This window comes from Brugia malayi (genome assembly GCF_000002995.4).
Source record: "Brugia malayi strain FR3 genome assembly, contig: Bm_v4_Chr3_scaffold_001, whole genome shotgun sequence".
Taxonomy (NCBI): Eukaryota; Metazoa; Nematoda; class Chromadorea; order Rhabditida; family Onchocercidae; genus Brugia; species Brugia malayi.
In genome coordinates, this window is record NW_025062477.1 from 4,779,696 (window position 1) to 4,792,415 (window position 12,720).

Below are 12,720 nucleotides of genomic sequence, written 5' to 3' on the forward strand. Positions count from 1 at the left end.
CAAGAATTTTTGCGGCTTTCACGATCATCCTTCTTCTTATGTAGTGATGGACTAAGCTGAGATGTAGCAGGTAAAACTTGATGCCGTCTATTCACTAAATGATTTCTGTTCATGGGAATGTTAAATTCAAAACTAATTGTCGTGATAATTGTTGTTCGTGAAATCCAGCTGGCATAGTATATGTTATTTGTTGCTCAGTATTGTTTGTTGCAGCAGAGGAGCTGGGATCTGAATATGATTTCACTTCTTGAAATACTTCTCCTCTGTCCTCTTGATTGGTTTCCTGAAATGATTGTATTTATTTTGTTCATTAAATATTTACGGCATTATGCTATTTTCTGATTACACAAAACCAATTAGACTTATTTAATCTCACAAAAAAAAGCTTACTGATATTGTCACAAGAGAATCGGTAACTGGGAATGGCTGAATCATATTACAGAGATGAAATTTCGAGCCATATGAAGGAGCATTATTGGTTGACGTTTCACCTGAGTGCATATTGTTAGACATTTCATCAACATATGGTGAAAATTCTGACATCTGATTTGTTGGATATGAAACCGATGGCTTTGATGATAAGTGTTGTTCATTGAAATTGGTTTCAAACATTTCATTCCTTGTTGATCGTTTTACATCCAATTCGTTGCAATGTTCCAACGATTGACTTCCACTATCATTTGGTCGTTTCAAATATCGATATTCTACCGAAGCACTGGAAGATGTCAACAGTGGATTCACAATAGTTCTGTCCACTGTATTCTCTATTACTGCTGCTTGGCATCCTATTGTGTCATTGCTTAACACAATTTGCTGCGAATTAGGCAAAATTAGTGCATCTATAAGTGGCATTGCAGTAGAAGTATGAGTATCTGTGACATCAGATGACATTGAAACTGAAGCAGGAATATTGAAGATGACATCGAGATTTGCAGCACTATTTGAACTGCTATCGGCAGTAGAAAGTGGCGCGAAGTCATCCGTTGAATTCTGAATAAATGTTGATGAACTGTGTTGCAACGGTGTAATTGTCGGCCTCATCCGATCAAAGTCTTCCAAATGATTATTTGAAATATCAATATATGATGATTGGGTTGTATCAGAAGATAAGTTATCATAATAAGTTGCAGATGAAATAGGCAATCGAAATTCCTCCATTCCGCTGTTACTCGTATCATTGATGGTGGCGGCATTCGATGTTCCATAGGAAACAGAATGATCCAAATGCTGGGATAGAAAAAAATCCTCCCAGTCAAATTGTTCTGACATATTCGATCAGCTTTTTGGGCACTTTTATCGACGAGAAGTTATTGTGCACAGCGAGCAGCAACAAACAATTTTCAAAAATGTTGTTTTTGAAAAGAGAATTGAACTAAGCGTTGTAAATTGTGGGAGTGGACCTCACAAAGATTTTTTTTTGATACGGAAGACCATTGGTCAATAACGAAGTGTTATGTGATGAATGGGAGGATCCTATAATTTGAATATCTGAACAATCATCAAGTTAATGAAAATATAAATGGCAAAATAACAAAAGGGGATCAAATGGATATTTTGTAAGCCCTCTTCATATCTCTCTTTCTCTTCCTGTGCATATAGCGTTTGGGATATTTGTTTCATTTCACACACCTTTTTGCAGTTTACACCGTTTACTGAATCACTGTCTTTAAAATTCGATTTACTAAACAAAGTGGCCTTACATTGATCGTTTTCATCATTCATTTTTGTTGCTAACCTGAAAAAATCTCAAACTTCTTCAAATGGAAATATCCGTTGACAATAAAACTTTTCAATGTAATAAGAAATGAATTGATTCTCTTCAAACTATGGCTGACGCCTAGACAGCTCTTATGGTGCAAGACCTTCAAGCCAGACAGCTGTTAAGTGGAAGGTCAAATAAAGTGTGTCTATAAGTAGGATGAACCGATTAGCTTCAGGACAGCCGTCCCAGGATGGTAACTCTGACTTTAAACCCATAAATGGAGCTCGTAACTTTGCAAAATCATCCAGAATGTTACTCCAAAATAACTTTCAATTAGGTAAGTCAAAAACTGCACGCTTCCATCTATGAGTTGGCTTTGTGATCAAAAACTCAGTAACCTCCAAATTTGTTAATTTGCCAAAAGATTATTCCAATCGAGTTATCTCCCTACTAATAAGCAACATGTTGTCGTTTGCAGTATATATGCCCGAGCTCTTCAAACTAATCGCGCGGAAAAAATCACTAATCCTAATCATTTAAAACAGTTCTGTAAATGACAAAATCATAATCTTTAACTTCAATGACAGAGTAAAACAGAACTCTGAAGCTGGAGAACAAGTATTGCTAGGCAAACATAGTGTTGCAAACTGCAGCGACAATGGACATCTTCTGATAGAGTTTTGCGCGCAGAGCAAAAATTAACGATCACAAATAGAATCTTTCAACATAGAGACAGCCTAAGAACGACTTGGATGTATTCTGCATCGGCTCATTGGCTATATCGTAATGCATCACAGAAGCAAGCATTTGTCATATTCGAGTTATGATGCTTAGTGCAATTACCACTTTGATGCGAAGCCTAAAAAAAGAAACTAAGAGTGAACAATGTTGAAATTACTACTTGCGAATCACTATTAGATTCTTCTCCTAAAATACTTTACCAACTCATTAAAAATAGCACCCAGTAGAACTCGTAGAATTGCTTACGGTTCCCATCAAAGAACTTAAAGATCGGTTTGATGTTAACAGTTTACACGCTCATCCATTCTGTTTAGCAAGAAAAACAACTTTTGATCTAGCACATCTTGTACGCTAGCAAAAATCTCAGAATATCAAGAACAAGTGATGGATCAATCTAATACTCAGTCATTTCCGGATTGTTGCGACCACAGTGAACTCTAAAAGTAGTGCATGGACCAATACATTAGATTCATATACCTCTATTCTCAGTCAGTCTCTTCCTTCTCACAAATAAATCTTCCACTGTCAACCGAGTAGTTCAAATCCTTTTGACCTCTTTTCAATGCCCATCGTTTAATAAAACAGTAAGCACTTCAGTATACTAATCTGCTTCACCGAGCACATAATCTTGAACAAGCAAGCATCATTATTACTGAGGTCATATTAGAACACAACATAACAATGCTGAACAGATCAAATTTTCAAATGAACATTATTACCTCCTTAAGATTTGCTTCTCTGCAGTGAAACTGGTCATTGATAACTGCAATAGACGTACCTCAAGAAAGTACGGTGACTCTCTGAAACAGTCCGCTAGCTTTGTTAACAGATTCTATTTCTAGCGTTATTTGAGGACGCTATTTAGGATGGGTGTCATGAATGAATTCATGTTTATTCCAAGTTACATGTTGTCATTTACACATGCAGCTTGCAATGAACACAAAATTTGACATTAGTGATCAAACATCTCTGTGGTTTTGATGACAAAAAATAAAAATTATTCACTACTGAAAGTATATTCTGTTTGTCCGTTGTTTAAACACATTATTAAATTTTAGATGAGAGATATGTTGAATAATCGAGGTTATTTGTTATGTTCTGAAAATTATAAAAAATGACCAAAGCACAATTACAATACTGAATGATTTCATCAAAGGGCATTTTAAATTACCGTATCTTTCGTTATGAAAAGTCGCAGATGTACTAAAATAAAAGTGTTTCTGAAATAATTTCAAATTAACGAATAGTAAAATAATTTCAATTAAATCCATTTTATTACTTTTCATTAAGCAACTGAAGCAACTGGAGAGGAAATAACTTGGTGAAGGAAACATTGAAGAAATAAATAGAAGAGGAACTGCAACTCAACAACAACCTTCAGTGTATCTTATGACTGACTACATAAGGTTGATGAGAGCAGCACCTGTGGTACCTGTAGGTGGAGTCTTGCGATTGGATTGTTTTCACCTCAGGTAGGTCATGGAGATCGATTTCTATCGAAGAGATATTTTTTATATTTCAAGTCCAGTCAACAAATCTCTAACAAACCTTAAAGATGAAATTCAGTAGCAACCATACGAATTTTGGTTATGCTCTGAAAAAATTCGATTTCTGTAGTTTTATTCAATAATACAGCAATAATAGTGTTTCTTTTTATTTCATTAAATTCAAAATATGCAACTTATTCAGCAACAGTAATTCGAATCGCTGTAAGATATTCCGGTGAATACGGTGCCTTGGAATCGCTCTTATGCAATAATTCGTAGGTAGTAGTCAAATGCGTTAAAATTCAAAATAGGAATAAGAATTCAAAATTATTTGCTTTTGAAAAGGTAATATACCACAGTAAAGGCAGGATATTAAATTCAAGTAAATTAATGAGCATAGTAGTATTTTATGGAATTTAACGGCTTTCATCTATTTCACATAAAAATAAATTTCTCATTAGCCGTGTAGAATATTCAAGTCAAATGTATTTAGTGCAAATAATATCGCTTACTGTACAGAAATAACAATTTCTGTCCAATTTCAAACATCAATAGCAACATTTTTGTTTTAATTCGGCCTTCAACGACATTTTTGCAAAATGTTATGAACTTCCGTTGCTTCAAACATTTCCAATGAATTCGTTTTTTTTTTTTTGTTTTTAATTATCAATCGATTATTTCAAAGTTAACATTAATTTATTTATCTTTAAAAGACTTTTTCAGTCTACGTTATAATTTCATTGATAAAATTAAATCATTTGTCAATTCAGTTCAAATAACAATAGCATCGATTTTCAATTTGTACTAATCCTTCTCAGTCCTTATGTATGTTAAATATTAGAATAAGCAAAATAGAAATTACATAATTCTAATATTTATAAATAAGGCTAAATAAATCATCACAACATTTATCACAGACCAAAAAAAAAAAAAAAGTAAAATGAAATAAAAGGGGAAGAGATTATGTGAAAAATTAAAAAATTACATAAAATAAGAAACTCTGTCAAAATTAAAAACACATTTAAAAATAGAATAAGAAAAGTCTATTAAAATTAAAATACATATAAAAAATTGATACTTAATACTTAAAATAAGGCTAATATTATGCTATAATTATTGTCTATGGACAACACTTAAAATATGCAAACATACACCCCAATCACATACAATAAAGCAAGTAGATACTTAATACTTCAAATAAGTCTAATATTATTTAATTATTTGTCTACGAACAAAATTGATATATATTTTTCAATTACAAAACAATGCCTTCCATCATACTTCAACGTTTGCTACCGTACTGATTAAATATTAGTAAGTACATTAGCTTTATTCAAATTCAATACTTCAATCACAAGGAATGTAGGGCAATGTAATTAATCTAAGATATGATTAGTAAAATAACTGCCTGAAATAGTAGTAAAATAGAACAAAAATATTTCCTCCAAATAACTTTGGATCGCTTAGATATTTAGTTAAGTATTAGTCTGCATTAACATCAACGCCGTTACACTCATGATGCATTTGCAAATAATTTCGTTTACTGCTTCGCAAAACCTGTCAAATGAATTCGAAGGCAGTTACACAACTTGGCACCAATCTGTAAACAATAATCGAAATTTATCTTACATAAGCCAAACTTCAAAAAGAAATAAAATCTTACATTTTGAATTTTCTCATTATCAACCATTCCAATGCAATTTTGCAATGCACAAAATGCTGTCAGAATTGCCATCTCTTCCTCCTTAACTTCAAATCCCAATCCATTCAAGCACTGAGCTAATGCTTCGCTTTTAACGCTCACAATCGCTTCGTAGTTTTCGGTTGTGAAAAAAGTGCGCAAAGTCTACAAAAAGAAAATAAAATATGTATATCAAACTTCTCATCAGTCTATATAAATTTGTTAGTGGTAGGTTTTGGAAAATTTATTCAGTGAATTAGTTTCCAAATAGAAGTGGAAATTTTCAAAATTATCAAACATGAGAAGCGAAAAGAGCGAGAATTTACCAGCGCTGCATAAACGCAATTTTCAATGACTTTTTCCCGATCTTTCCCATTAATTTCATTCATCATCGGGATATTATTCAAAAACATATGGATCCTTTCTACAGCTTCGCTTCGGTTATCGATGACTAACCCCGTTGGGAATGCTTCACGATAGGCACTAACAACAATAGCTTTTAACTTTTTCATTTCTTCGATCTCCTCCATTTCTTTGTCTCTAAAAATTATGAGATATTTTCTCAACTAAAATATTTGTCGTGTAATAAAATATCATCTATTCTATGATATGTGACATTAACATTTACCTGTTTTCATCTTTTTTCCGTCGTCGATTGCGATCCAAACGTACCGATTCTTGACGCATGCCTAACTGAAGGCATTTTTTAAATCGACAACTTTGACATCTATTCCGATTTTTCTGATCTATTATACAATTGCCTTGTTTGTAGCATATATATTCTATTTTCTTCTGGATAGTTCTTCGGAAGAAACCCTAAAATTTCATCATTTTGAGCTGAAATATTTGATGGCATCAATTAGTTATATCATTCCGGAATATTTCCCATCAATTTCAAGTAAGTGAGGATAAGCTTATAGGCATGTCTTAAACTCCTTAAAATTTATACTTTGCATCCTTCACAGCTTGGTACACTGTAATGATTCCCTGAAGCTTTATCACCACATATTGCGCATAAATTATTGTCTTCTTCTTGATTTGGATTCATTGAAACTAATGGTTGCCTTGGTATACCAAAGCAATTGTAGATTGTAGGCGGCATTGCTCGTCCATCTGATGCGATCAATAATCCATTGCTTGTTATGGCATATCCTGGGAGACTTTTGAAAGGTGTACGAACATTTGAAGGTCCCGTTGTTTGTACCATTTGATTTATGCAATTTTGTATAGCTAAAGCTATTCTTGAAATTAAAACCAAAAAATTAGTATTAATAATAATTTTTTACTATTAATATAATATATATATCAATACCAACTGTTTGACAACCTTCACTGATAAACTTTTGAGAGATATCAAATATCTGCTTTCTCTTCTCTTGCAATTTTATCAATGAATATGAAAATTAAACGTACTTTGTTGTGGCACCGTATATGGTAGTACCGATAAATTTGTTGTTCCCTTCGGATTTGCTGTTCTCGGTTGGTTTTGTGTCATAGCTGTTGCTTCTGCTATATGCTTTAACGCATCTATTTCGTCTTTTCCTTCGTTATTTCCTACCAGAATGCTGCTTACAGTAAATGAATTGGACCAAGATGGTTTATCAAATGATATTTGCTCCCGTTTATCGGTCACATTTGCGCTCATTGAAATTCCGGAATCTAAATGCGACTGTGATGATGTACTCGCTAAATTATCACTGTCATTCCTTGATGTATTATCATGCACTAGAAGAGTTGTTTCTGAAATAAATCTCTCTGATGGAATGAGTGGTATATGAACGGCAGCAGATGAATGATCCGTTTCTATCCCGTATTTTGGATTCGTCTTATTAAAACATTCTTGGATTGTTCGTAATGGTGTTATTATTGGTTGATTAATCTGAAAAAAAAAAAAAAAAAAATCTTTCTTATGATTCTTAAATTATAAGACAATGACAGCAACAATATTAACAATAACGCCTATTTTAATGTTGTTACTTCTAAAGTGAATAAATTGCTACCGTTTCAGTGGTGTTGTTTTTATTGCTTTCATCCATTTCCATTTCATTTTGTTGCTGTTCGAAATTATTTTCCGCCGATACCGCACAATACGGATGCGGTGACAGGATAGGTAATATTTCAACTGTTGTTTTATTTGATGAATCACTTTCGGAACCAGAAGGAGTAGTGTCCGTATTAGACACATTATCTGCTGCATGTCGGGTTTTCACCATCGGTTCAGAGAGTGTGCAATTGAATAGGCAAGGTCGTTTCTGCTTAAACAATTGCTGTTGATCAAAGTTATCACTATTAATAATTGTATCAGAGTGTGAAAATGAAACCTCGTTGCCAGGTGTTAAATATGTTGGATGATGATGATGATGATGATGATCCTTCTTTTCATTTTCGTTTTTTTGTTGTTGTCGATGATTCTGCATCGATTCCTTCTGTTGATCGTATTTCTGAACCATTGAAAAGACCGCTTGCGGTAACGGTGGTAGTGGCATATTTTCGGCTGCCGCTGCATTTCTCGCGTGTTCCATTAGATGTTCCGTCAAATTTGCATAGTGCATCGCCGCTTCATGCGCTATTTTGGCCTGTTGTTCAAATGATAGCAAATACTTGTACGACGGCTGATCGCTTAATAAAGGTGGTGGAATAAAAGATGATGTTGACGGTCCTGAATTATTGGCTGTAGCAATTGGAAGTAATGATGTGGGTCCGGTTGCCGAAGCAGTTGGAGTGATAGGAGCTACGCTGATCATAGTAGGAGGAATTGATGATGGATTTATCGTGCTGGATCGTTGTGGTGCTGGAAATGATTGTAGGAACCGATCAAATGCTGTCCCATTCGTATTCATACTCATTGAGTTATGTTGCCGAAGCGGATTTGGTAAAATTGCTGAGGTGGGATGAAGTCGAGGATCGTTATTAATGATATTGGCGTAAGGTGAAACGTTTGGTTGCAAAAGTGATGGATTGAATCGATCGGTTGAAAACAAAAAATTTCGATTGTCATTATTATTAGATGCGCAATTGCTCGTATTATTAATAAATGCAAAAGGACCACGGTTGTTAAGGATATTGAAAGTTGATGGAACAGAGTTGCTAACTGGTACAAATGCAGTTGTTGAGCAAATAGCAGTTGGGTCCGGAGTACAAAATGAACTCGAATTTCGCTCTTCTTTGTTCGGAGTTGTTCTTGAAATATGTCGTCGTGACATCTTTTCCTACCCAAAAATTAGCTCTGTGATTATATGAAGTGGAAATTTTTGGGAAAAAGTTGGTCGAAAAGCTGAATATTCTGAAGTGCAGCTCGGAATATCTCAACCGGGATTTTTCTTCGAAACCTCTTCGAAAATAGGATATACACCGGACAAAAATGAAGCAACTGCAGTTATTTGTGGAAAATGGCAGCAGCTAAGAGCACGGGTCGCTGCAAGTCATTGCACTGAACGATAAGAGGTGAGGTGATCTATCGAGGTGGCGGGGTTAGGTCGTGACGTAATATGATGTGATGGTGAACTTGACCTGAGGGTAGTAGGTAAATTATGAAAAAAATACCTGTAAACAACATAGATGCAGAGGGCATCCATTGCTAATATTCTCCAATATGAGGGACAAATGAACGATGGATATGTCCGAGGGAAAAGCAAATTTCCTTTTATTGAAAACAATTGTTCTTTGGATTGAAATATTTAAGGTATTGCACAAGTTGAACGAGTTCAAAAGTCAACTTGTCAATGTGTTAATTTTTAGAATATGTTGGCTTATGTTCATTCGGTTTGTTTTTCGTAGGTAAGTCTGTTTCTTAAGTAGCCACCACAAAAACCATTGAAAAACTTTTATTCATCAATTTAATGGATACTTATTCAAACTATACAAAAATATATTTTCAACAGATTATCTTCTAACGAAAAAAGATCTTTAGAGAAAACGGACAATATTTCAGTCAAGATGGAGAGAGAGGGAGAGGGAGAGTAAATTTCAGGTAGCTCAGAAGAGAGAACAGAAGCATCGGGTAGGAAGTGTTAGCTGACGCAACAATTATTATTTCTATTCTCTCTGAGTTGCACTGACTTTGCTTACCGTATTGCTGTGCAATAGTGGTGCAATGACCACTGGACAAATTTGACCTGATGTCCGACCATCTAACTAACTATAACGCCTTACCTCTCATTACAAGCAAATCCTCAACATCACACAAAAAATTGTTCAATGCCTTTCTTGATTCTTTTCTCTCTTTCTCTCTCTCTCTCCCCCATATTTTTCACAATGTTTAAATGTAGAAATTTTTTAAATACATGAATACAACACGATCTCGAGATTCACGGTAAACAATAGCAAACATTATCACTACCACTACCCAATATGCATATTCGATGGTTGAAATTGCAAAATGACAAGGTAACAATTCGCTCTTGAACAATATGATTTCTACTCCATGTTATTCCGATTTTAACTTCTTCTTTCTTGAAGTAAATTTTTGAGCCTAATTTCAAAATTCCACAAATAATTGCAGTGCTTCTTATTTCCTCTCTTCAGATCAGTGTGTTTGATATGTAAGCGAAAGAGATGTATGAGACAAATGTTGTTTACAGCTTAGGTCACAATGACGTCACCTCACTGTCATGTCATCAACAGGTAGACTTCCCGCCGATTCCATTCACATCTGCTTCTAAATAATTTGATAGTGAAAAAGATCTGCTAAGGTGAAGAGGAGAGTATGATGTCTTGTATTATAATGATGGTAAGGTACAAATGAACCTATGCAAAAGTGTATCGGAATGTGACATAAGTATTTAACGTTCTCGACCTATCCACTTTACCCTACATTCATTCCATCACACTTCTCACCTCACCAATTCCTTAATTTATCAGACATGAAAATTCCATAAGGATAAAATTTATTTTAGGAACATTTTGATCGATAAACATTTTACTACTTACTACTTCATCTGCATATCTATGCTTCAGATAAAGGAAAGTATCATTAACTGTCTCAGTCCTGCTAAATCGATAACAAAGTATCATTAACTGTCTCACAGTCCTGCTAAATCAATAATTATTTCTCTGTGAATCCTTCCAGTGCTTCTTTTAACTTTTTTCTCCAGCAAAAGAGTATACAAAAGACAAACAACTTCAGAGGGATAGTATAACGCAAGAATTCATTAATGAGTGAAAAAACAAACTTCTTCCTTTTTCGATGTTTTTTGAACTACAACTTAAAATATTAACTGTCTCAGTCCTGCTAAATCAATAATCATTTCTCTGTGAATCGCCTGATCCTTCCAGTGCTTCTCTTAACTTTTATACAAAAGACAAATAACTTCAAAGGACTAGTATAACGCAAGAATTGGAAGTATAAAACAAAAACAAACTGTTTCCTTTTTCGGCATTACACAAGTATTAATTTATACTGGCAACGCATCGATAATTTCGTAGAGGTTTTACTTACAAAAAACGGAAGAATAAACTAGAATTTGAATGATCAGAATTGAATAAGCGTGCGACGGTAAGCGAATTTGAAGTTTGCTGATACCCGGCTCATTCATTGGTTGTAAAACATTGCAAGCGTTGTAACAAGGCATATTTTATGAGTAAAAGAACTGATAACCTTTCAAATAACCAAATCCAAAATCAGCCGTCAAATTGGTAAACCAACAATTCAGTTGAGGGCAACACATATTTTTTGTTAACAAACTGTAACTGGCAACGTATCGCTAAAAAAATCACTAAACGATGCAAATAAGCTCAGCTAGAATTTGAAGATGAGTATTGGATGGAATCCTTATTTACGAAGACATAAAACTGAAAAGTTTATCTAAGGAATTTTTAAAATACGAAAATCTTTAAACTTATTGATCTATGCAAATTTATTTCTAAATATTACCAGTTTTCCCGACATAAATAACATTTAGACGACCATCAATACATACTGCAATTATGCCAAATGTTACATTTATTCCAACCATTACTCAACATAACTACGAATTACTAATGTCTTAAATCTGTTATCGTACGCATTTAGCATATACACCTCCCTAGAAGCCCTTGAATCCAATTCACAATGTCCAATCCACGAGAAAACGACACATCAAACATCACGTGGTGGGGTCAGCCGGTCCAGCGCACATTCCGTCGTACGTTATGCCACTACGGCAAAATCCGGATCATCATACCCACACTACGAACTACGAAGGATCGTCGAGCTTCGACTCACCTTCTTTCATTTCCATCAACTATGTTTCTTGCATACAGCTGTGAGTGAGACGTGCAAGAGAGCAAAAAACACACACACCCTCTCTCTTGCGCTTTCGTTATGTCATGCAACATCACCAATCTAACCGATACTCGAAGGTCAAAAATCATGGTTAACACTGGTAATAAATATATATGAGTAGGTTCAAGGAGATCGACACTAGGATCAGTTATGAACTATTGTTATGCTTTGAACTTTGACCTTGCCCGAATTTACACTGTTTTGTTGCACTTCTATTTGGGAAGGAAATGGCATTAGGTCATCATCGGTAGATGAGTAACAACTTGCATAAATAGACGGTAAAATTCTTGCATGAAGTGACATATGAAGAGAAATTTTGCTTAAATTTGCAGTATCACGGAAATTTTCTAATTAAAACAATCCCTTTCAATGTAACTTTTTATTTTCAAAAACAATATTTACAGGGGAAATAGTAATAATGTAAACGAAAAGCGCAAAGAATTGACGGAAATTTCGCCAATTCAGAGCGGGTAAAGTATTGCAGATACTGAAATTTGAACTACAATGGCCTAAGCGGTGAAAAATACCTGATACCATGACTCACCTAAAAATTACTAACAGTCAAATTGGCCGAATTTTATGGCAAGCAAATGACATATTGAAGATGCGTGGAATTGTTTCTCGGCCAAATAACAACTCGGAATCAAATCAGAAGTTGACTTTGTTGACTTCCAATCTCTAATTCCAAGTAAAAAGCACAGAAGGATATGATAAGGCGAGTATTAGTATTGAAATATAAAACTGAAGTTCAAAACATCGAAAAAATCCTTCACTGGAGATTTGACGCCAACTATTTACTACGGCTCGAAATATCGGTGATAAGTTTAATGTGACTCCAATTATTTGA

General features: G+C 34.4%; 2 protein-coding genes across 2 annotated transcripts; both read right to left on the reverse strand.

The window, feature by feature from the left end:
• Positions 1 to 109: 109 nt before the first annotated feature.
• Bm17632 (Uncharacterized protein) lies at positions 110 to 1,269 on the reverse strand (the record flags this gene model as incomplete). The annotated part of the gene is made up of 2 exons (XM_043080001.1): positions 110 to 283; positions 391 to 1,269. 2 exons carry the CDS (start codon positions 1,267 to 1,269, stop codon positions 110 to 112), a joined length of 1,053 nt encoding a protein of 350 aa, XP_042935935.1.
• A 4,201-nt stretch (positions 1,270 to 5,470) lies between these two features.
• Bma-nhr-2.2 (Uncharacterized protein) lies at positions 5,471 to 8,814 on the reverse strand (the record flags this gene model as incomplete). The annotated part of the gene is made up of 7 exons (XM_043080002.1): positions 5,471 to 5,530; positions 5,594 to 5,776; positions 5,938 to 6,151; positions 6,240 to 6,427; positions 6,561 to 6,841; positions 7,025 to 7,490; positions 7,612 to 8,814. The coding sequence occupies 7 exons, from the start codon at positions 8,812 to 8,814 to the stop codon at positions 5,471 to 5,473; spliced, it is 2,595 nt and encodes an 864-aa protein (XP_042935936.1).
• Positions 8,815 to 12,720: the final 3,906 nt, after the last annotated feature.